Consider the following 26355-nt stretch of genomic DNA (forward strand, 5'->3'; position numbering starts at 1 on the left):
CTTGCTTGTACATAGTTGATTTTTAAAATATTGTTTTCCCCAACAGACTGTGAGCTTCTTCAAAGCAGGTACTGTCTTTTGAATTCCTTTGTATAGCAGAATGCCTGGCACAAAGATGACCTTTAATAAATGCTTGTTGATTGACTGACTACTGGTTAGGAAGAGTGGGGAATTACAGTTTGGGTGGGTGGGAAGGGGTGGTGAGGGTGGTATTTGGGGTCATCAGGATGTAGGCAGATGGCTAGTGTATGTAGCTTTGGTGTGACTGGACATTGACTTGTGTGCTGTGAGTAGGAGAAGGAGAAGCAGCGGCTATGATGAGTACGAGTTTAAGCATGAAAACAGAGTGGGTATGGAAAATATAGAAGCTGAGAGTCTGTGGAACCATGGTGCTTGTTCCTAGATTTCATATCCTGTTGTGGTGAGTATAGTGTATAGGGATGTGCATGAGGGAACAGGACTTGCTGTCTGATTACTGGTCCTGTATGTATAGTATGTACCAGTAGGCATCAAACATGGATGTGAGCCATAAGACCAGACATGGTCTTCATGTATCTTATCTGAATTGTGTCCATGGCTGAACTTGAGTCTTGGTTTTCATCTTGGAAGGAAAGTACCTAATGGTGGGTAACAGATTGTTGAATTCACACCCATCGTCCAAAACCCAGCTTGAATGCCACTTCTTTCACAGTCTTCTTGGACGCTATGATCAACAATGACCTTCCTCCTCAGACCTAACATGGCACTCTGGTAACTCCGTTAAGGCACTTACATTTTAGTATTTTAATTTTCTCTATCAACTAAACTGAAAGTTTCAAGAGAGTAGGGACTATTTTATTTAAACATTCTATTTCTCCCAGTGTTTTGACCACAGTCAGCACTTAATTCACATTTATTGAATAAATGAGTGAAGTAATCAGTGAAAAACAGAAGGAAGGAAGGAAGGAAGGAGAGGAAAGAATAACAAGATAACTCATCTGAAAGATGTATATGTTTTAGTGGAATACGAAATCAATCTAATTAAATGAGCATGCGTGTATTAATTACCCACCGTGTGCAAGACACTGTGCTGCATTCAAGAAGATTACATTGTACTAGATGTCTCTGTCTACCTATCTATCCATCCATCCATCCATCTATCTAACAACAAAGGAAGAGAGAGAATTAATGACCAAGAAGATCAGGAAAGGTTTTCTTTCTATTGGAGGTAGCACATGAGATGAACTTTGAATGAAGCTAGGGATTTTAAGAAGTAAAGGTGAAGAGAATGATATCCAGACTATGTCTGTGTCAGCTTGTTAAAGGTGACAGTGTCACTGTCGCTTGTCTGCAGTGTCAGCTTATATAAACGTGTGGAGGTAAGAGATGAAAAGCTAAGTTTAAGGAATAGCAAGTAGTCCAGTTTAGCTAGAAGGTAGAGGGCAGTAATGTGAAATAAGCCTGGAAAAGGTAGGCTGGAGACAGATTAGGAAGGACTTTAAATGCCAAGCTGAGGCATTTTTATCTTAGAGGCAATGGGGAGCCATTAAGGGTTCTTGAGTAGGGATGGGGGAGGGAGAATGACATAGTGAAACTTTTGTTTCTGAGAGATTATTTTGGTAGTTTTGTGGAGGCTGCACAGAAGTGGGAGAAATGGGAAGTCAGGACATGAATTAGGAGGCAATTATAATAATCTAGGTGAGAGGTGATGAGGGCCTGAATTAGTGTTGTGGAGGTAGAATAAACAAGCCTTGGTTACTGAAAAATGGGAGATGAGGAAATGGAAAGAGTGCAGGATGAGGCTGCAAAACTGGGTGACTGAAGACAGTGGTTTCCTTAACAAAGACACAGAAGTTAGGAGGAGGGATAGATTAAGGGAGGAAGATAACGGGTTTCATTTTGAACATGTTGACTGTCTTTGGGACCTACATAGGGAGTTAGCTAACAGGCAAATTGGTGTTGTGAGACAAACTCAGGAAAAACTAGAGCCAAATACATGGATATGGTAGTCATCTGCATAGAGATGGTAATTGAACTAAGAGCTGAGAAGATTACTGACAGAGATGAGGGCCCAGGACAGAGCTTTGAGAGATACCTTAAGGTTAGAAGGACATAGCTAATGGTCCCGCAAAGGAGACTGAAAGAGAGTAGTAAGATCAATAGAGTGGTATCATGAAAACCAAGAGAGGACAGAAGTACCTGGAAGAGGGTACAGTGGTTGACGGTGGTCATCCACCTCCAACCGTATGAATTACAGACATTTAAAATATTGTAATGAGGTAAAGAAAGATGATTGCCAGAACCTTAGAGAGAGCAAATTCAGCTAAGCAATGAGGTCTAAAGCCAGAATGCCAAGCGTTGATCACTGATTGGGGGAAGAGGAAGTAGAATAAATGGAAAGAGTGACCTGGCAGCCAAAATAGCGAGTGTGCTCTGACGCTGCACTCATAAAGGGGTAATATTTAGAACAAGGGAGATAATAAACCTGCTGTATTTGGCCCTGATCATAACACAGCTGGAGTATTATATTCATTCCTGAGAACCATATTTTAGGAAGGACACTGACAGACTGGAATATGTCCGAAAGAAGGCAAATATGTTGGTGGCAGGATTAGTGATGGTGATATATGTGAAAGGGACCATGGATGGTGGAAGTTCAGGGAGTTCCCATGGATGATGCAACCAAAGGGAACTTGTTTAATAATCTTCAATTTTCTAGGTATCTGGGGACCTTTAGAATCACTTACTGCAGGTCAATGATTTCCCAGTCAGCTTTCCAACAGCAGAGCAACACTTCCCTGTGGAGATTCCTCCCAAATGACCAGGGTAGATATGGATAGCATAATAAAACTCACATTCTCCACTAAAGGTGGATGCTATCCCTCCTTCCCCAGTCTGTCTTGGCTAGGCAGATCCCCAGGAGGTAAGGCCCTAGAGATGAACATTCAGAGGCTTGGGTCCCAATGACCTTCGCCTCATTAAAACTGAGTCCATGGCACAGGATCCACTGTACTTCACATACATGTCCTATTGCTCCTTCACTGAATCATTAGAGAATTTCATACAGATTTGCTACGGTTTAGAAATCAAGGAGCAATGCCACCTCTGTGCCTGAGTTTCCTCACCTATAAATTGAGAGAGTTGGAATCAATGACCTCTAAAGTCCTTTGACGCTTTAAATTTATGACCTTCTGAGCCTAGGACCTCATGTCAGAGTTATTCCCAGTTTCCATATACATACAAATATACTCTTCATTCAGTTTTGGTTTCCTTTGGGGTATCTTAGCTTTACTCTCAATTCTAGAAAAATTCTCTCTTTGAGTTTTCATTTAGTTTGAAATAGCAGCATGTTATCATGGAAAATGCACTACATTTGGCAAAAGAAAACCTGAGTTCAGAGGCCCATGTCTACCAACTGACACCTGTGTGACCATGGGTAAGTCACTTCTCCTTTCTGTGCCTCAGTTTCCTAATCTATCAATTGGGGATAGTTATACTTGATAACCCTTGTTGGGTTGTCAAAAAGAGGAAAGTGCTCTGTAAACTGCCAAAGAAATTTTAACTATGAACATTATATCTTATTTGACGTACACAACAGCTCTGCAAATCAGACAATAAGAAGGATTATTATACCCAATTTACAGATAAACAGTCTTAAAGCTAGGGGGTACATAGTGAGTTAGTGACAGACATGGTCCTAGAATCCAGGCCTCCTGACATTTTTGAATGCTTCTGAAGGAATATTCTGGCCTTTTTGCTGGATCTTAAAGCAGTGACACACACATGTATATTCATGCTTATGTACACACATTAAACATAGACACATGTGCCTGTACACATGCATACATACATATGTGTGCTCTTTGTTGGATTTTTAAAGAGGTGTTTTCTATACTATATACTCATATACTTATACATACAATACACATATACATAGTCACAATATATGTACACACATACAAATACTATGCATATGTATATATACATATATATACACATCCACTAGCTAGCTAGATAAATAGAAAGATAGATAGATAGATAGATGCCTTTTTGTGGGCTCTTAAAGATGTGAAATATATATGTGTACATATACAAACACACCTATCCATATATGGGCAATTCCTTTTAAAAGAAAAAACAAATTTCATGGGGAGAGTAAATGTGTTAGCTGAGGCATTTTAGTGCTAAAGCTCAGGGTACAGGTAGTCAGTGTGCTGCTCTTAGATAAGTAGCTGCTCCTTAATCATTCCTGGCCTAAGTTTCCTATGGCCACATTGCCTCCTCTGGTTGCTATCGCCCACCCCCAGGCCAGTGGCAGGAGAGATAACAGCATCACTCCTATCCCACCTATCTACTCTTCTAACTCCTACATGGTCAAACTGTTCTCTAGGTCTCAGTCCTAACAGCAATATAGGTCTAGGTTCAGTCCAATTTAATTTAATACAACAAACATTTATTAAGTGCCTAATATGTACAAGAAAAGAACTACGTGCATGGTCCTCTCAACCTCCATCAAAATGTCAGATAGAATCAGTAATCTGTGAAGATGCTGCAAAAACTAGTCTTCTTCCTCTTTAATAAGATGAAAGGTTGTCCCTTCTACCTCTGACATTCCAAGGACCCTTTGGCTCTAACATTCTAGGTTTTAAACCCCTTCCAACTCTAACATCTTATGTTCTGTATTCTAAGCTCCCTTAAAAGAAGGGAAATTTGCTCTGGGTGAATGAGACAAAGAGAAAATAGAACTACTAAATCTTTATTTTCCTTTTCATCTTTTCTTCCAAAGAGAATGGATTTTGTATTGGAAAGGGGAGTACAAAAATTGCTAACAGAAGTTGAACTCTAAAATAAAGGAGATCATAAAAGAGAACCTAGCTTCTCTTGATGAGTTTAAGCCTCCAGGGCTAGATGAATGGTATCCCAGGGTAATGAAAGAATTAGTGTTGGAAAGGATGGAAGGAAGGCAGGCACATTAATATATTTGATAGAGCTATGAACTATTTCAAGCATTCTGGAAAGCAATTTGGAATTCTGCTAGAAAAGGTAACTTTGACCCAGATACAACTACTGGGAATATATCCCAAGGAATTGAAAGACAGAGGGAAAGGTCCCATAGCAGCATTTTGTATGGTAGCAAAAAAAACAAAAACAAAAACAAAAAAACAACCTGTAAATAAACTGTGGCCTATTGATTGAGGAACAGTTGAATACTGTGCTTATGTGAATGATACAGAATTATATGGTGCCTTAAGAAATGATGAATGTGAAGAATTAAGAAAGACTTGTACCTATGAACCGATAAAGAGAAAACAACACATAATGAAGGGAATAAAATGTACAATAACCTCAATAACATAAAGGAAAGTGACACTAAAAGATATTAGGATTCAGGTAAAAAAGAAACCAATTTTGACATCCAAGTGCTGTTGATGTTTATATATGATATATGATCATATAGCATATGTTAATGTGTATATGCCCCCTCCCCCTTATCTTGGTAGTAGACTATAGTTGTGGAATAAGGTATATGCTATCATCAGATCTAATCAGCTCATTGGCTTGTTTTGCTCAATTATTTTTCGTTGTTACAAGGGAGAGTTTTAGAGTGTGTATGTGTGTGGCAGTAGGAAGTGATAGTTATGTTAAAACAACAACCCCAAAACCATCAATAAAACATTAAAAAAAAGAAACACTGATAATTATGATTGCTGAACCAAATTCTGTGATCTCTGAAAGATTGTGGAGAATGGGAGAAGAGCTGGTTAAGGGCAAATATAAATGAGTGAAAAAACACTTAATAAATGCTTGCTATGTGCAAAGGACTGTGTTAGACACTGGGGATACAAACTGAAAAGCAAAACAGTCAAAAAGCTCACACTCTACTGGGGGAAACAATACAGAGTATGTTCCAAAAGACTTAGTGTAGTTTTAAGCTATTAAAAATTAAAACTTCACTAAGACTTTTGGGACACACTGAACAGTGGTTCCACCTGCATGTCAGATGGAAAAGTTCCATGGTCCTTAAGATACAGTGATAAAGTAGATGGTAATGTGTATTCTTTATCAGGAATGATTGGAAGTCCCCTATTTCATTAAATATCCATCTTTTACCCTGAAAGATTATGCTCAGTTTTGCTGGGTAGTTGATTCTTGGTTGTAATCCAAGATCGCTTGTCTTCTGGAATATTTTATTCCAAGTCCTCTGATCCTTTAATGTAGAAGCTGCTAAATCCTATGTAATCCTGACTGTGGCTCCACAATATTTGAATTGTTTCTTTTTGGCTGCTTGCAGTATTTTCTCCTTAACCTGATAATTCTGGAATTTGGCTCTAATATTCTTTGGAGTTTTCACTTTGGGATCTCTTTCAGGAGGTAATCGATGGATTCTTTCAATGACATTTTACTCCCTGGTTCTGGAATATCAGGGCAATTTTCCTTGATAATTTCTTGAAAAATGCTATCCAGGGACAGCTAGGTGACGCAGTGAGTAGAGCAGTGGCCCTGGAGTCAGGAGTACCTGCGTTCCAATCCAGTGTCAGACACTTGACACACTTACTAGCTGTATGACCTTGGGCAAGTCACTTAACCCCAATTGTCCTGCTCCCCTCCGAAAGAAAGATGCTGTCCAGGCTCTTCTTTGTGATCATGGCTTTCAGGTAGTCTGATAATTCTTAAATTGTCTCTCCTGGACCTATTTTCCAGGTCAGTTGTCTTTCCAATGAGATATTTTACATTTTTTTTCTATTTTTTCATTCTTTTGATTTTGTTTGACTGATTCTTGGTGTCTCATGGAGTCAATAGCTTCCACTTACCCAATTCTAATTTTTGAGGAATTATTTTCTTCAGTTAACTTTTGTTTTTCCTTTTCCAAGCTGTTGATTCTCTCTTGCAGCCTCTCATTTCTTTCCCTAATTTTTCTTCTATCTCTCTTATTTGATTTTTAAAAAATTTTTTATAAGTTCTTCCAAGAAAGCTTTTTGGGCTTGAGACCAATTCATATTCCTCTTTGAGGTTTCATGTGTAGCCATTATGATATTGTCCTCTTCTGAGTTTGTGATCTGGTCTTCCCTGTCAGCATAGTAGCTCTCTTTGGTCAAGGTTCTCTTTTGCTTCTTGCTCATTTTTTTGCCTATTTCATGGCTTCTAAAGTTGAACTCTCCATCTGGGGCACAGGGGGCTGGTCACAGGCATTGTGTGCTGGGGCCTCAGGTACTGCCAGCTTGCTTTGGGGTGGCCCTGCCTAGTTATGCCTCTTGTTGCCTGGTTTTCTGGGCTGGCAACTTACCTTTTGCACTGAGGCTGGAGGCCTCACAACTGGCCTGCTATGCCACTGGCCTGCTGAGCCAGGACTGAGGGCCTTGATTGCTGATCTGGGCTGGGCTGGGCTCTCCTTTTACCCAAGTTAGACCTTTCCTGAAGTCCTTCTAAGTTATCTTAAGCTGGAAAATTGTTTCACTCCATCTTTTTTTAGGTTCTGTCTCTCTAGAATCTGTTTAGAGATTTGATTTAACATTGTTTCTGAGAGAAAGTGGGGAGAACTTAGGCAACTTCCTGGCTTCTCTCCACCATCTTAGTTCTGTCTGTATATTCTTTAATATTATACAGGCATATATGACAATATTTACACATTATCACAGTTATTCAGAAAGGGAAAAAGAATAGGGTCTCGTGTGTGTGTGTGTGTGTGTGTGTGTGTGTGTGTGTGTATGTCTGCCTAGGAGAATAACTTTTGGGCTTGAAAAGACAGAATAAATTCAGGTTCAGTCTTACACTGCTATAAGAGAGGCAGCTAGATCGTACAGTAGATAGCACTCTGGACTTGGAGTCAGGAAGACCTGAGTTCAAATCCTGCCTCACACATTTACTAGCTGTTTGACTCTGGGCAAACCCACTTAACCTCTCTTGGCCTCAGCAACTCCATCTGTAAAACATGGTTGTTGTGAGGCTCAAATGAGCCTACAAAGTAAAGCACTACATAAATGCTAGCTATTAAAAGGTATGGTGTGCAGGGCTAGGATTACATTCAGTTCTGAGTTCCACACTTTTTAGGACATTCCTAAGCTGGAGTGTGTACAGAGAAGGCCAACCAGAATGGTAAAGGGTCTCAAGATCTTGCCATACAGGGATTATTTGGAGAAAATGGGGATGCTCAGCCTAGAGAAGTCTTAGGGGAAACATAATAGTTCTTTTCTAGCATTCAAAGTAGGCTATTGAGGACATAGAACAAAGAGAATTCACTTCTTGTCTGGGAATTCAAACTTTGTCCATGAGTAAGTAAAGGGCTGAGGTACTTACACAGTTCCTCTTGACCCATGCACAGGCCTTCCCTGCCATGGACCCATAGGATACCTCAGAGTTGGAAGGAAGTTCAGGGATCATCTAGCCTAACTTTCTCATTTTTCAAATAGTACAGAGAAAAGATGTGACTCACTCAAAGTCACATAGGGGTTAGTGGCAGTGTTGAGATGGTTACCCAGACCCTCTAACTCATTGCCATAACTCATAGTCTTTCCATTATCCTCTGATGCAGCAGGAGACTCTACTAATCGACTTTTTGCCTGTCATCTTTGACTCTTCCTTCTGCCTTTCCACTACATCTAATCAATTGCCAAGTACTGTTCATTCTGCTTTTCCAACCTCTCTTGCAAGTCTTCTTTTCAAACCCTCTGCTATCAGGCTTGGTCAGGCCCTGATTATCATTTGATGAGATATCAATGTAATGATATATATTCATTGTCATTAATTCATGTAAACTATTCTGAAAACTTTAAATCACTATGTGAAGGCCAATTATTATCACCTGGACATTGTAATAATTTCCTAATTTCTAGTTTCTTTCCTAGTCCATCCTTCACAGGTAGTACCAGAGAAATCTTAGCATGCAGTTCTGGTAGTATTATTCTTCTCAAAAACCTACAGTAATTTCCCATTGTCTACAGTAGAAGTTCTCAAACTTTTTGGTATCAAGACTCCTTTATGTTCTTTTTTAATTGAATATACACTTCTTTTAATATTTATTTTCCAATTACATGTAATTTAATATTTCAGTTTTCCCCTCATTACATATAAAAACAATTTTAAACATTTTTTTAAATTTTGAGTTCCCAATTCTCTTGCTTCCTTTCTTCTCCGTTCTCTCATTGAGAAAGCAAGCAATTTGATATAGGTTATACATAGTCAGTCATGTAAAATATATTTCCATATGAGTCATGTCATGAAAGAAAACACAAACACCCCCCCCAAACGAACAAAAAAAATAAAGTTAAAAAAGTATGTTTTGATATGCATTAAGACTCTATTGGTTTTTCCTCTGGAGGTGGATAGCATTTTTCATCATAAGTCCTTCAGAATTGTCTAGGATCATTATATTGATCAGAATAGCTAAGTCATTCACAGTTGATCATTATACAATATTGCTGTTACTCTGTAGATGTTCTCCTGCCTCTGCTCACTTCACTTTGCATCAGTTCATGTCTTTCCAAGTTTTTCTGAAAGTATCCTGCTCATTATTTCTTATAGCACAATAGTATTCCATCACAATCATATACCATGACTTGTTCAGTCATTCCCCAATTGATGGGCATACCCTCAATTTTAAATTCTTTGATGCCACAAAAAAAGCTGCTATAAATATTTTTGCATATATATGACCTTTTCCTTTTTTTTGTTTTCTAACTCTTTGGGATACAGACCTAGTACTGATATTGCTGGGTCAAAGGGCATGCACAATTTTATAACTCTTAGGGCATAGTTCTAAATTGTTCTCCAGAATGGTTGAAACAGTTCACAACTCCACCAACAGTGCATTAGTATCTCAATTTTCCCACATCCCCTCCAACATCTGTCATTTTCCTTTTCTATAGTATTAGCCAATCTGATAAGTATGAGGTGGTACCTCAGAGTTGTCTTAATCTGCATTTCTCTAATCAATAGGGACTTAGAGCAAAAGTGTTTTGCTTCTGACTACTGCCTCCCCCAATCCACCCTGTCTTCTATCAGGCCTTTTTCTTATCCCTTTCTCCTCCTACTTTCCTGATTTCTATACCCAACTGAGTATGTATGTTATTCCCTCTTGAGCTAATTCCAATGAGAGTAAGCTTCAAGAACTCCACTACATCTCCCCCATCTTTCCCTCCACTGTAAAAGCTCTTTCATGCACCTTTTATGTGAGATAATTTCCCCCATTCTACCTATTCCTTTCCCTTTCTACCAGTGCATTTCCTATTTCTCACTCATTAATTTTATTTTTTTAGATATCCCATCATATTCAACTTATACTGAACCCTCTGTCTATGTATACTCCTCACTACCCTAATAATGAGAAAGTTCTTAGGAGTTACAAGTATTATCTTTCCATGTAGGAATATAAACAGTTTAACCTTATGGGATCCCTTATCATTTCTCCTTTTCCGCTTTACCTTTTTATACTTCTTTTACATCTTGTATTTGAAAATCAAATTTTCTATTCAGCTCTGGTCTTTTCATCAAGAATGCTTGAAATTCTTCTATTTCATTGAATATCTATTTTCCCCCTAAAGGATTACATTTAGTTTTGCTGGGTAGGTCAGTCTGGGTTATAATATAGTTCTTTTGCCCTCTAGAATATCATATCCCAAGTCCTCAGATTCTTAAATGCAGCGATGCTGCAAAATCTTATGTTATACTAACTGTGACTCTACAACATTTAAATTGTTTCTTTCTGGCTGCCTGCAGTATTTTCTCATTGACTTGGGAGCTCTGAAATTAGGCTATAATATTCCTGGGAGTTTTCATTTGGGGATATCTTTTAGGAGGTGACAGGTGGCTTCTTTCAATTTCTATTTTACTCTCTGGTTCTAGAATATCAGGGCAGTTTTCCATGATAATTTCTTGAAAGATGATGTCTAGCCTCTTTTTTTTTTAATCGTGGCTTTCAAGTAGTCCAAAAATTCTTAAATTATCTTTCCTCAACCTATTTTCCAGGTCAGTTGTTTTTTCAATGAGATATTTCACATTTTCTTCTATTTTTTATTCTTTTGACTTTGGTTGATTGTTTCTTGATGTCTCACGGAGTCATTAGCTTCCACTCACCCAATTCTAATTTTTACGGAATTATTTTCTTTAGTGACCTTTTGTACCTCCTTTACCATTTGGTTAATTTTGCTTTTTAAGAAGTTCTTTTCTTTATTGATTTTTTTGTATATCCTTTCCCATGTGGCCAATTCTGCTCTTTAAAGAGTTTTTCTCTTCAGTAGATATTTGTGCCTCTTTTAACATTTGGCCCCCCATTATTTTCTTGTATCACTCTCATTTCTTTTCCCAAATTTCCCCCATCTCTCTTGTTTGATTATTTGAAGGCTAGTTTGTTAGCTTGACCACTTTTCAGGAATGCACTTGTAACCAGAATGGACTTTGTTTTCTTTGAATGACTCAGCTTACCTCATTGAGCTTCCCTGGACACTAGGGCTTGCTCTTCCGGGGCAGGAAGCCCAGCGACCATGCCAGGAATCAGAGAACTTCCTGTGTGATGAATCATGGGGCTGGCTGAGGGGAGGTGTGTTAACCTGGTCTACGCTAGGGGGAGGGGCCAAGTCAAGAACCAATCGGCCCTGGTCGTTCAGGCGGCGCTTGATGATGTCGAAAACTCTATAAGAGGGGAGAGGACAGCTTGAAGATCCTCTCTTCCTTTTCCGGTTGGAGCCAGAGATGCCTACAGCCAAAGCTGAGCTGCGGGTAGCAGAGCTGACTAGAGGCTAGTGGGTAATCTTCTTACCGCAGAGGGGAAGCATGTTAATGATTTTGCCTTATACCATCTCACTTCTCTGTGGCCTCCTGGTTACCCTTGTGAGGCGGATTATTGGGCCTGGAAGCTTTTGATGAAAATATCAAAATGGGGACGCTGGTTTGTGGGCTTATTATTGTGGAGTGTAAATACATGCTTTAGTTCTCCTGCTTTCTGCCTAGAGAATTCCTTATATCCTGCGGTTCCGGACCTTTTAGGAACATATGAGATTCTCTTTGAAATCATAAATTCTGCCTTCCCAATATAGCACTTCCCACAGTTGGGAAGTTCTCAGAATGTCAAAAACACATGTAGATGACAAGGGGCAAAATGTCATCCTTTTCCTTTCAGTAAGAGAAGCAACAGGTGTGAGACTGAATATCAGTTCTCAGGCCTCCCTCACTTTCAGAGTATGCCTTCAGCCGGATGTCTATCTCAAGTAGACCCTGTTGCAAAATGATTTCTTCTCCCTGGCAGATTACCCCCTACCCCCTCATGCTGAGATGAATCAATAGTGATACAACATTTAGACGTTGTTGGTTCAAGTTTTTTGGATTTGCCCTTCCTTACCAACAGGACGTTTTTTCCTTTGAATGTGTATTTTCATAAGATATCAGTGGCACAATAATGAAAGTGTGATTTAGAATTTAGTTCTATCTATTTTGTTTCATTTTTGCAATTGGCCTAACACCATGTTAACAACCTTATTGTGAAGTTAGACTAAGATGGCAGATTGGGACAATATTTTTCTTCAGTATTTTTTTGGGTCTCCTTTAGCAAGTCATTCACTTGTTTTTCATGGTTTTCTCACATCACTCTCATTTTTCTTCCCAATTTTTCCTCTACTTATCTTACTTGCTTTTCCAAATCCTTTTTGAGCTCTTCCATGGCCTGAGACCAATTCATATTTTTCTTGGAGGCTTTTGATGTAGGTTCTTGGACTTTGTTGACTTCTTCTGGCTGTATGTTTTGATCTTCTTTGTCACTAAAAGATTCTAAAGTCTGAGTCTGCATCTGTTTTCACTGCCTGTTCATGTTCCCAGCCAACTACTTGACTCTTGAGCTTTTTGTCAGGGTATGACTGCTTGTAGAGTAGAGAGTACTTTGTCCCAAGCTTTAGGGGCTGCGCTGCTGTTTTCAGAGCTACTTCTACTCCACTATCACCTCAAGCTCTGCCACAGCAGTGCTCCTCCTCCCCCAGGAATCATAACCTGTACCTCAACCCAGATCCAAGCAGGGCACAGCAAGAGAACCTGCCTCTTGTAAAGGCAATCAGTAAGTGAGATCCCCCCCCATCCCCATTTGAATAGGCTATATAGGTGGGGCTCCAGGTGGGGCCAATGAAGGGAGGTCTGATTAGATCTTCCCTAAGTAGGCCCCAAACCCCTAGCTACTAGGTGCTAAGCCGATGTGGGTGTGAAGCCCCCAGGGTCCTAAGGGGAGTTGCTAAGACCACAGCCAATAGTAGGGCCCTAAATTCTGGTCACTCAGATGATGTTCTAGTCAATTGGATGATGGCTAAGATCTGTATAAAAAGAGAGAACAGAGTTTGGAGAGGCAGACATAGTGGAAGCAGGAGAAGGAGAAGCAGTGGAAGCAGAGCCGGCAGAAGCTGGAGCAGAAGAAGGTGAAGCAGCAGGTGCTACTGAGAGCAGGACTGACCCAAGAACCAGCTTCCAGAGTGTGCAAACTGGAGAGTGCTGGGCAAGAGCTTGAGACCAGTGGGTAATCTTCTTACAGGAGTGCCCTAGCATTGGGGGGAAGTGCAAGTATGGTTTGGCTTGCTGCCATAATATTTTTCTGTAACCTCCTGGTTACTATTGTGAGGCAGGCTTATTCGATCTGGAAGGTTTTGGCCACAATATCAGATTGGGGACATTGGTCCATGGGTCTGCTACTTCGGAGCTTGAATAAATGCTTTAATTCCCCTGCCTTCTACTTAGAGAATTCCTTATATACTGTGATTCTGAACCATTCAGGCATGCTCATGATTTTCTTCGAAGTCATGAATTCTGCCTTAATGCTATACCTCTTCACCAGCAAAGCCCTCCTTGCACTGCCACTCTGATCCACTGCTGGATTCCTCCCACTGTGTGAGCCAGGGACTCTGGAAGCAGCTGCAGGAGCTTCCTGCTGCTGCTGCTGCCGCCACTGCCGCCGCCGCCACCACCACCACCACCACTATCACCACCACCATGCCACCTCCAGGGCTGGGGCTGGACTGTTCTTACCCTGATCCAGCAGTTTCCCACTAACCTGCTCCATGCACTTTGGCGTTTGTGGGTTGAGAAGTCTGGTAACTGCCACAGCTCAATGATTCAAGGCCCTCAGGCTCTGCCCGTCTCCTGGTCTGGTTGGTCCTGGCACAGCCCAGGCTGGGCTGTGCTCTGCTTCCAGGCCCATGAGATAAACTCTTTCCAGCAACCATCCAGGTTGTCCTGGGCTAGAGACCTGCTTCTCTCTGCTATTTCATGGGTTCTGCAGCTCTAGAATTTTTTGAGAGCCATTTTTTACAGGTGCTTGGAGGGATTTGGGGGACAGCTTAAGCAAGTTCCTGCTTTCTAGGCACCATCTTGGGACACCAGATTGGGACAATCTTATTGGATTGTTACTGATGTTAATGTATTTGTGGTTTGCTTGGATCTTTCTAGTGAAACATGTTGACTGAATCAACTCCCAAAGTGGTATAATGATTTGGGGGTTTTGGCTCAGTATTATAGAGAATAGTAAATAGTCAAACACCTAGCTGATGTGTCAAAATGGTTGAAAGAGCTAGACCAACAATTTCACTATTAGGTCATTTTAAGGCCAAATTGAATCATACAGAAAACATCAGTTGGTCAGTTGTTTGCTAAAAAACTTGTAAACTATTAAAAAAAAGTTCATGAGAGAAAACTGGAAAGGTAGAGCCACATTATGAAGGATCTTGAATTTCCTACTATGGAGTTTGAATTTTACTCATTGGGCAATAGGAAGTCCTTGAAAGGATTTTGAAAAGGAGTGACGTATCAGTTCTATCCATAAGGAAAATAAGTCTGAATTACAAAGGTCAGATTGGAGGGAGAGATGGCAAAAAAAAAAAAAATCTATTGGGAGGCTATTGCAATTATCTAGGTGGTTAGTAATAGGATGTATGTTAAGGTGGTGGTAATTGAAATAAAGAGTTGGGAGGAATTTAAGAGGCCACCTAGTTCAACCCTTTCATTTTATAGGAAACTTGAGTCTCAGAGAGGTGATGTGGTTACACCTATAAGTGTCAGAATGAAGATTTAAACCCAGGTCTTCTGGCTCAAAATCCGATACTCTTTTTCCAATACATTACAGTAAGAAATCTCTTTTGAATGAAACCAAGGCCCCAGAGAGAAGGTGTTGTGCCAGATGATAAGTGGCGCAGTGAGATTCCAGTCTGAGTCTTCTTCCGTATCCCGCGCTCTTTTGGCTAGAGGCTTAATAAAGGTTGCATTGAATGTTTCAACTTCACAGAAAACACATAACCAAGCAGGCTGTAAGGCAGGTGTAGTGGACCCTCAGATAGGATTCCTTGGCTTCCTTCCTGACCTAGCAAAAACTGCCGCCTTCTGCAAGCTTTTCCTGATCCCCCTTAATGGTAATGCCTTTCTTGTATGTTTACCTCCAACTTACCCTGCGTATTGCTTATCTGTACAGAGTAGTTTACATGCTGTATCACCCATTAGGCTGCGAGCTCCTTGAGGGCAGGGAATATCTTTTTGCCTTTCTTTACATCTCCAGCATTCAGCACCTGGCTTAACAAATCCTTCCAAGCAACCTGACCTGTAAGCTTTCTAAACCAACCCCACCCGTCGTCCAGAAGACAATACTGGCCGAGGGAGAGGAAGCGAGTTGCCCGAGGCCACACAGGAAGCAAGTGACAGGGCCGAGATTCGAGGCCAGGACCCCAGACCCTAATGCAGAGCTCTTTCTACTCCACCACGGGGTCTCTGCTGGGGATTGGTTGTAGCCTTGCTGGGGTCGGGGTGGGGGTAACTCGTTTTCTTAGGGAGCAGAGCAGCCAAAAAGGACAAGCGTCTATAAAGCTAGCGTCCCCTAAAAGCACAAACAGCCAGAGTTAAAGGGTGACTTCCGGCCGCCTACACGCTCTCACCGATAAGCCATTGCGCAAGCGCGAGAGACGGCCTCTCCGGATGGGAGGAGCCGCGTTGCTAAGGCAACCGCTCGAGGCCTACGGAAGCCTCGCGAGGCTGGTTGGAGGTGGGAGTCAATTCCGGACGTGACTCCCGGGCGCCCGGTGAGGGCAAGTTGACGTTTCCGCCTCTGCGGGCCCCGAGGTTCCCTGGCCTCCAACTCCCGGGCTCGAGATTACGTCTTTCCAGAGGGGCTCTGTTACTCCCCTTCCTCTCCGAATCCCTCCTCTCCACCGACCCCTCCCCAGCGCCCCAAGTTCCCCTCCACCCCTCAGGCCCGGCCTAGTTCCCAGGCCTACCTTCCCTCCCGCCCCCTCAGCCTGAGGAGCCCCTCTCCCCGAAGCCCCACGCTCCCAGGCCTCCCGCTTCTGTCTTCTTCAAGCCTAGATCCTTCCCTCTTCTACCCTCCAAGCGGTCAACTTAAGACCCCGCCCCGGCTCACACCTAACCCCCGACCTCTCCTATCACCTTCAAGCTCCACCCCTCCCTCCCCAAATACCTAGCACCAAAGAGGCCTGGTTCTAGTCACCCCAAAGTCTCCCCCTCCCCCCACTTTATCATCCTCAAGTCCCAGAACACCTTCTGGTCCCCCCAAATCCCCAGCCTCTTACATCCCCTAAACCTGGTTTCCCCCGTCCCCCTGCCCTTTCCCTCGGTCCAGGATGGGGGACAACACCAGTCCCATCAGTGTGATCCTGGTCAGTTCAGGGAGCAGGGGCAATAAGTTACTATTCAGGTACCCATTTCAGAGAAACCAGGAACACCCTGCATCCCAGACAAGTAAGTGACCCAGGGTTGGCAGTATGGTACGGGACTCCTGGGGACATGAAGCTGGCACTTTAAGCTCGGAGGGAAGAGTGGTGACAGTGCCAGAAGTCTGACTGTCGGGCTTCTCTGCCCTTCCCGGCCTTCCCTTGAGCGCTGAAAAACCTCGGTGGTTTGTGTAGAAACTGAAAAGTGAGCTCATTTGGGGTGAAAACAAGAATATTTGGTGTTTTCTGAGACTCCACCAAGGTGCCATGCTTGTGTGCAGGGGTTACACAAATTAAAAATGACAACCCCACAAGATTCTAGAAAATTTATGTCATTGTGACTTTGGAATCATATTTTTCCCCCAAGTAAAGCTCATATCTCTCTACCTCTTTTTTTTTTTTAAGGTTACAGATAATGCTTTTCAGCCTGAACTACAAAGCAATGAAAAATTTTAAACAAGTTGCTTTTGTTTGCTGGAAAACTTTCCAACAAAGATGTATTGGTCTTAAAAAAACTTTTACTGATGATTCTTTTTTTAAGAAAGTGTTTTTATTTTCCTTCATATTCTACAATGTGAGAGGCAGTTTGTTTAATGATCACAAGTCATAGAACCTGATATTCCAAATGATGGTAGTAAATACTTCATGAGCTTCCTTTCTAAATGAATTTCATACTTATTTCAGAGAAGACTGTTCATGAGTGGTTCTTAATTGTGTATTGAAAAGTCTTGAGAGTGAAAAGTTTCTAAATTGACTGAAGCATAAAAACTATATTTCGACAACAATGGTATAGTGGAAAGAACATTGGCTATGGAGTCAGAGAGCCTGGGTTTAAATCACAACTCTGATACAACATATGTGACTTTGGGCAGATCTCTTAACCACCCCAGTACTTCAGTTTCCTCATCTGTAATAGTAGGGGGGTCTAAAAGCAGATAGTCTAGAGCAGTGGCATCAAACACAAATAGAAAAGGAGACCACTAAATTGTACATAGGATCCCTAGAAAATCACATTAACATATTAATTTATTGTATTTTTATTTTGTTAAATATTTCCCAATTACATTTTAATTGGTTAGGGCCACACTCAGGAATGTGGCAGGTGGCAGGTCAGGTGTATGATACCTCTGTCTAGAGACTAGATGGTCTCTGAGGTCTGTTCCAAATCTGAAATGCCATCTGTCCATCTTTCTTGTGGATTTTTCTCTTTGTTCAGTTGTTTCAGTCATGTCTGCCTCTCTGTGACACCATTTGGCGTTTTCTTGGCAGAGATGCTGGAGTAGTTTGCCGTTTCCTTCTCTAGCTCATTTTACAGATGAAAAAACTGAGGCAAATAGGGTTAAGTGACTTGCCCAGAGTCACATAGCTAGTGTCTGAGTCCAAATTTGAACTCAGGAAGATAAGGCTTTCTGACTCCAGGCCCGGCACTCTATCCTCTGCACCACCTAGTTTGTCCTTATTTCTTGTGTAAGAAAACATTTTTTGGAAAAGTCTCAATAGTTCATTGAATTTTATATTTTTACTTTGGAATATTAGAACTCTCTTCAATGAATATTTTAAAAATTAATATGCTACTATGAAATTGTCAAAATTTTCATAATCAACTATATTTTCCACTGTGGGAAAACATTTTATTCAACTTACCAATTCAACATGCCATTTCTTCCTGGAGCTACTCCTCTCCTCTGATGCTTATGTGGATTTGTAACATCATTGATACGGATGCTCCTTCCTGTAAGCAGATCCTAATCTGCTCCAGGCTGCTTATCCTGTTAAGTTCTTAGCCATGTCCTTTCATAAATCTACCATAGGGGATTCACCCAATGTGCTGTGCACCTTCCTTTGGTTCTGGCCATTAGTTCCTAGGATCAGAGATTTAGAGTTGAAAGGGATCTGAGTGCCATCTAATCCAAATCCGTCATTTTACAGATGAAGAAGCTGAGTCCAGGAGAGGGGAAGTGTCAAAGTCACATGGGTTGGAAGCCAGGATTTGAACTTTGTTCTTCTGTACTCCTTGCCTTTAAGATGTGTGTGTTGTGGAATGGCATCACCTATATAGGTCTAAGCACTGCCTTTAGGAGCTTCTGTTGATTTTGTTTTATTGCTTACTTAACTGTATCAGTTTAGCCACCTGCTAAAAACAATTTTTATTTGAATCTTTTATTTTTACATCACCTTTTTCACATTATTTCCATCCCCTCTCATATACTCCTACCCAGATAGCCATCCCATAGAACAATTTTTTTTGAAAGTAGTTTAGCAACACATCAGCTAAGTGCAATGTTCCATTGTCTGTCACTTCTGTAAAGAGAAGCTTCCCTACTTTTGTCAGTAACATGAAAGTAGGTAAGTAGCTAGTAAGTGTCTGAGTGTTCTGACTCCAGGCCCAGCACTTTATCTGTTGCACCACCATCAACTAATATACGAAGCACTATTTTAGATGGTATGGAGGATTTAAAAAAATGTGTAGGGTGTGGTTCCTGCCCTTTAGGAGTCTTCAATCTATCTGGGGTCATCATGTTGCATGTGTAATATATACATTGTTGTATAGTATACAATTCAGTGCTAAAGTGCATGGTACAGACTTTAAAGTTCTATAAGGATTCTGAGTGGAGGCAAGCCATTTTGGGCCGAAGGAGTTAGGGAAGGTGTCATTGAACAGGTAGAACTTCTCAGAGTTCAGCTACCCTGAAGTCTATAGACCTTTGGTGATGCCTTTCCTCTTCTGCTATTCACTGTTGTCAGATTTGTTGCTTCTTAGAATTACTTTTGCCTGTGTCTGGGAGGTGGAAATGAAAAACAGCTGCCAAGAATGTTGGTTAGCAATTTATTAATATAATAGTTCCTACATTTCACTAGTGCTTTATAGTTTACAAAGTAATTTTCTCACAACAAATTTATGAGATAAGTAGGTCAAGGATTATTATTCCCATTTTATAGTTGAGGAAACTGAGGCCCAAAGAGATTGAGATATGCCAACAAGTTGTGGAACCAGAAATAGAACCTTTTTGCTCCATATCTAGTGTTGTCCTCATCACATCTCACTGTGGGGAAAGGTGGAAACCTATGATTAAAATAGAAATTTGGGGATTATCTGTGGAGTTCATTTGTCTGTGCTAGACTTGCCCCCTAACTTATATTTAATGTAAGGTGTTTTGTTTCCTTTTGCTGTAGATAAGCCACGTAGCCGATATGCTGTTAACAACACAGGAGACAATACAGATGACCAAGATGGGGACTCCAGGTAAGGGAACTTTCCTACCCTTTCAGAAAAGGTAGAGGATAAAAAAATTAAGTGGCAGAAAAGTACACAGCTCCCATCCCATCCCATCCTGATTCTCCTATAAGTGCCCACTGTATTTAAGGCCCTGTACTGGGTACTAGGGTTATAAAGAAGAAAAAAAAAACAACTCCTTCAAGGAGCTTATATTCCTTTGGGAGATACAACATGTACAGACATCAGTGTACACAAGATGATTTGAGGAGGATTAGAACATTAACAATGAGGGGGCATAAGAGGAGCCTTCTGAGAGGAGGCAGCACTTGAAGGAAAACGAGAATTCTGGGAGATATTACACTGAGGTGGGAAGTAGAATATTGATTTCTGAGAACAGCTAGTTGTCCCTTTTGCCTGTAATGTAGTTTATGAAGGGGCATGATTTGAAATAAGGTTTGAAAAGTCAATTGGAACTAGATTGTGAATGGTCTTAACTTCCTAGTTGACGAGTTCTTTTATAGAGGCAATTGGGAACCACTGACAGATTTTGAGCAAGAGAGCAACATGGACAGGCCTGTGCCTTAGGGAGATTTTTTTAGAAGCCATGTGAAAGATGGGTTGGAAAGGGGAGAGCCTGGAAGCAGGAAGACCAGGTATGAAGCTATTAGAATAGTTTGGGTGAAAGGTGATGAGAACTTGATTTAGAGGGCTGACCTTATGTGTGGAGAGGATCATACAGGTATGAGAGAGGTGGCATATGTAGCCACAAGACATGTTAACTGGATAAGAGGTAAAAGAGAGGGGAGAGGAAATTGCATCTGCGTATGGATCCAGCTGCCTGGCAAAGTCATGGTACCATCACTAGAAAGAGGGAAGCCTGGAGAAGAATGAGTTTAATGAAGACATTGATCAGTACTTGTTTGGACCTTCTGTTTCAGACATGATGAATTTGACATGTTTTATGCAGCTTCTTGGTAGAGATGTCCCATGGGTGGTTGGAGATGTGAGACTGGTGTTTTTTACACTATGACTGACTGACTTTTGGCAGTTCTTCTAACTGCTTGATAGGACTGTTGGTAAATCCAAGTTGTCATCTCCTTACTTGTGAGTCCTCTGTTTGTCTTCCTTGATACTTCATTGTGATGAGGTGGTTACCCACCTTGGGCTGTTAAAGCCTTTGCCAAAGGAGTGTAGGCTCTGGAAGGACTTAACAAACTGAAAAGGTTTCAGGTATGGACTCGGCCACAGACTGTTGTCCAATTAATGTGCTAAGTAATGTGCTAGGGGCTGGAAATACAAAGAGAAAAATGAAACAGTCCCTGCCCTAATGGAGCTAACCAGCCTCATATTGGGAAGGCTTTTAACTGAAAGGTGAGCCACCAGGTGATAATTTTTTTTTAACTATAGCAATTCATTGGACCATGTGTTGTTAAGTTTTTTCAATGAGAGCTAATGAGAGATGTAGTACGTTGAACTGACACTATATACAGTATCTTCAGATGTCTGAATTTATTTATTCTTTAGGCAAACATTTTTTAAGCCCTGTGCTAGACATGGGGTGAGATACAAAGTTTGGATAAGAAACTGTCTCTGTACTAATGGAGCTTATGTTTTAGTTAAATGCAAGGTATAGTAAGTTGCAAAACAAAGGGAGGCCCCATGGGAGGCCCCAAGGGGAAATGTTGTTATACCTTAGAAAACACTTTTTTGAGCTAAAGATCTGTATCTTTATATCCCCGGTACATAGCATAATGCCTTGCACAGAGTAGACACTTAATAAATACTTGTTAAATTCAATTGCATTATTTCCAAGAGTGTATTACAGGTGAGATGTCTTCACACATTTGTCAAGCCAAGTGCAGTCAAAGAGGTCCAGAACTCTGGCTGCTCTTTAACTTAAAAGCTCTATTTTATTTCTCAGAGAAATATTAAAAACTAGAAAATTCTTTACGAAGTAAATTTCCATAGCTAACTTAAACCAGGGAAAATTAGCTTTATTCCTTTTAGTATAGGTTTGAATTGTGAACTTCCTCCTAGGAAACAATCTAAGCCTAAAATGAATGCCTTCTAGCACTTGGAAGCTATGTTCTGCTTTGGAAAGAACTATAAAATTTTGAGACAATGTGAGAATGCTCAGTATTCCGTCTCTTAACATAATTTCTGCCTTTTTCAAAATGATATTTCTCATTCAGGTGGCCATAAATATCGTGGAGAGACGACATAGTATAGTGGATAAAGCCTTGGAATCAGGAAAATCTGAGTTCCAGTCTTGCCTTGGACACAGACCTGTGACCCTGGGCAAGTCACTCAACCTCTTAGTGCCCCACACAGCTTGCTAAGATAGAGTTACAGGTTCCCTGGCTTCATCAATTGATGGAGTTTCCACACCAGGAGCTCCCCACACTGATGAAACCTCTCCTCCAAAAGAAACAAGTTTTATGGGAAGCAGAAGCAGGACAAGGGGGTTGGCCCTGATCTCCTGGAGACATTGGGCCACTTATATCTGTGACCAGACTTCTCCGATTCTAAAAGGAATAGGGTTTTTTTCCAGTTTTACAGTGCCATGCCAACAAAATTGATTTACAGTTTTCAAGATAATTTTCATTACTTTTCCCTGTCAAAACACTTTCCAAATGTATTATAGGCATAAGCAATGAGTAGTAAATATTTGTAAGAAAGTGCCTGGCAGTTTTGGAAGACAGAGCCATCTGGAGGAACTCTGCAACAACATGCCTGAAAGTTTGGACAGTTTTTCTAGTGAGTGGCCCTGTTAGAAATATTTGAGCTTAACTTATTGAAATTGTCAGCCTGCACAGTGGTTTTGTTGACTTTTAAGTATTAAATAGCACTCTCTGAAAGCTTAATGGTAAGTTAATGCAAAGGATAGGTTTAATGCAAAAAATTGATCAGTTCCTGTTCAGACCATTCCATTTCAGACACTATGAATTTAGAATCAAGATTCCTGTTGTTAACTACCTTTGTGGTCTTGGACTCTCTGGACCTCAGTTTCTTCATCTATTAAAAAGAAGGAGGTAGGATTAGACTAAATGACCTCTAAGGTCCTTTCCAGCTCTAACTTTATGATCCTATGATATCATAAACCACTTTTAGTTGTGTCAGAGAAATTCAAAATTTAGATTCTAATCTTACCCCTGTCCCTGATTTTCCTTTGTGATCTTAGGGATCAGGATTCCTGTCTCAGACTGGATGTTTTCTTTGAACACTGTGGAGTTGGTGATCCCAGTGTTTTATGTCACACCCTTTCACCCTTGAGTGGAGATAATTTTCAACATTGTGTGGCCTGATGAGATAAAGCATGAGCGCCTCTGAAATTGGACATCTTTAGACTGTAGATTCCGCTTCCATGGTGTACGTTGGCTCTTTATCTTCGAGTCCATTGTTGTTTTAGTTTTCCCTGTTAAAAGATCTATGTAAAACAGCAAGACTGAACCAAAACAATCTTGTTATAACATGACAGTGTACAATGGTAATAATATAAATTTCACTTTGATTTTAGTTTTATACATCAACTGTCCAAAGTCAGCAAAACGCTTTGGAAGCGTTCAGACATGTTTTTTTTTCCCCTTTTTTTCTACTGGCTAACCTAAAAATGAGCTGGAAGGGGGAGACTGCTTATCCCTAGAGACAGGCTATTATAGTCAATAAAGCTATATTATCTCAAATTCTTACCTTGTTTCTTTAGTTTGGGATTTGTCTAATTGATCCATTCATTGAACACATATTTGTTGCACACCCACTGTGTCCTGGCCACTACTGTCCTTTGTGTCTCCTGTGAACTCCTCATTTTCTGAGACAGTGTTCTCCCATGGGAAGCAGCTTTGTGATGAGGAGAACATTGTATTTGGAGTAAGAAGGTCTAGGTTCAGAGAATTATATCATCGTTCTGGAATGTTACAGATTGATACCTGTTCCACAGTTCCTGGTCTTAGACGGTTCTTTATGATACTGAGGTTGAGTGACATGGTCAGGGTCACACCATCAGCAGATTTTCCTGCAGTGGCAGAGGGTGTTGCCTCTACCTTTTCTGGTTCAGTCTTGCTTTTTCACATAGATCTTGTAATAAGGAGTTTCCTAGACCAGTGGACTCACAGGCCTGCCCCCTCCTCCTGCCCAAGAAAAATTCTGGAATGTTAGAAGTAGATGAGATTATAGAGTTTATCTTATTGAACACTATATTTTGCAGATGATATGAACCCAATTCTTGATTTTCAGTCTAGTGCTCTTTCTCCTATGGCATGCACCCCTTATGCTCCATCTCTTTGAGTGTCAGGTTCTTTATCCATAAAATGAAGATAATGTACTCTATGTCACTGGATTATCATGAACCTCAAATGAGATGTTTGTAAAGTTTTGTGAGTTATGTAGTTGCCAGCTACTACTATTATTATTTGTAAGTTCTTCCTCATTGAAAGATTCAGAATATAAAAATGCAGATACACAATCCTGGAAATTTTTTTGGGCCTGTTTTCTGTTGCTATATGTTTTTATTACCAGATATTTCTTTTTTAGCAGCTAAGGTTTTGGAGTATCTTATTAGGTAGCTTCAGAGAGATATCAAATGGACTATAAATGTATATCATAGGTAGTGAAGGGCTTCAAGGAGAGAGGCTGGTATTGATTGCTATTATGCATAGTTGTTACATTTAAATGAAGAAATCAAGCACTTTGAAGAATTGGGACTAATTCTGTACTCTTACCCTTCTCGAATATCACCACTCTGCCTCCCAAATATGAAAACTGGAATTTTTGGTGGGTGGATGTATGGGGATAAGGTTATAGAATTCTCAAGGGAAAACATATTTGTAAGCCTTGTTGTTGAATGTGGGTAATCCCTTTTTATATACTATAGTTTCTTCCTTCATCAACTGTTTATCTTTGATTTATAGCAATTAACCCCTAACACTTGTGTACATCTTCCAGTTTTTAATACTGTCTTTTAAAAAAGGCCAAAACAATCTCATGTTACTTTTCATGGTTTATTAGTTTTGTTTGGTTTTGATGGTCATATTCCCATTTCAGCGAGCAATGTCCTCTAACCGATGAACAATTGGTTGCAGGGTAAGACCAAAGCATTCTATACTGTCTTTTTGCCTCAACTTATGCTTCTTCTTCTCTTTGTAATTGTGCTTAATTTCTGATTTTCATTTAATGTTGATCAATAAACTAACGAAACAGCAATAGCAGCCATCACTCTGATACTCAATGCTCAGATCTCCCCAAAGGAGTTAGGAGGTCCTGCTTTCTCTGCTTTCCTCCAACCTAGACTTTTCTCTTCTGAGCCCTGAGGTATTTAGCTATTGTGTGTTCTCAGGAGAGCCCAAGTGGATACCAAGGAAGATTTTCTGTAGAGGGCTTAGCTTTAACCACATTCAAACCCTTAACCAATTCTTTCTGACAAATTATGGATGAATATGGGCATCAGTTTTTATTGTCAATATAATTACGTCATGGAGGAGGATCAGAAATTGTTTCTATACACATATTCTCAGAAAAGTACATTTCACTAGTTAGTTTCCCTCCTGGTTTCTTCAGGCATATTTTGAAGGTATACTTTCTATCAAGGTTCTGGGAATTAAGGGGGGTCGATGCCAGTATATGTATGTTCCCTGTCTTGGCTGCTACCAGGTATACCAGGAGGAGATAAAAACTTTCTCCTCTGAGTATTTATAAGCATTTTCTCCTCAAATAGAAATAGATTATATGATTTCATAAGTGATAATCTTCATACCTTTTCCTCTGGTCGTCCCTTTTACAACATAGTCTTGTTTACTTGCTAGGAGCTTGAGGTGATGAAGTTGGAAAGGTGTAGTCACCTAGTACACAGAATACAGTGAGGATGGCGTTGTCCCCTGGTACACAAGGTGTAGAGGGAGCACTTTTAGACTAGGACACTGCTCTCAGTGGCACCTTTATTCGTATCCTGTCAATTTTACTCTTTGCCCCCTGAGATGTCAAACCAAATCAGGATACCAGGATGAATTAGTGAATTAGTGGGCATGTAAGTGGCCTGGCTTTTTTTCCACAGGTAGGCTATTTTGTTCTCCCTATGGATACTTTGCCCGAATTTCTAACTAATTTCACAATTCCTTGTTGTTGATGGGTTTTTTTTTTGCATATTTTTGTACAGTTTTTTTTGCACTATTGCTCCAAATGCCAGCGTTTTTCATTTAAAGAGAAATGGAAATGGTTCCTGTAATCTTAAAAGATATGTATATTATTAATTATAATCATCCAACTGCTTTTTACTATTACCTAGTTACAGGAATTTTGCCAAAATTGTTTAATAATTATGAATTTTATTTTATTTGCAGAAATATATTGTCTCCAAACAATTTATAAAGCAGAATGTATACTATTGAATCAAAACCTTTTCAGCATATCTGAATATTTATCTGACCGTGATTTTTAGGGACTGACTGTAGGTCCTCTTTTCTTTAAGGTATGATGACAGAGTAGAACAAT

General features: G+C 40.4%; 1 protein-coding gene across 2 annotated transcripts in view; it reads left to right on the plus strand.

The window, feature by feature from the left end:
- The first annotated feature begins 16262 nt into the window (after positions 1–16262).
- NPRL3 (NPR3 like, GATOR1 complex subunit) overlaps positions 16263–26355 on the plus strand; it is a 71868-nt gene continuing 61775 nt past the window's right edge. Inside the window, exons 1-3 of one of the 2 annotated variants that reach the window (XM_036739179.1) lie at positions 16263–16683; positions 19830–19899; positions 24913–24951. In XM_036739179.1, the coding sequence (XP_036595074.1) occupies positions 16566–16683; positions 19830–19899; positions 24913–24951 (227 nt within the window). In that variant the 5' untranslated portion in view covers positions 16263–16565. The remainder of the gene's footprint in view (positions 16684–19829; positions 19900–24912; positions 24952–26355) is intronic. The other variant, XM_036739180.1, reaches the window with a different exon arrangement.

This window comes from Trichosurus vulpecula, chromosome 9 (genome assembly GCF_011100635.1).
Source record: "Trichosurus vulpecula isolate mTriVul1 chromosome 9, mTriVul1.pri, whole genome shotgun sequence".
Classification (NCBI taxonomy): domain Eukaryota; kingdom Metazoa; phylum Chordata; class Mammalia; order Diprotodontia; family Phalangeridae; genus Trichosurus; species Trichosurus vulpecula.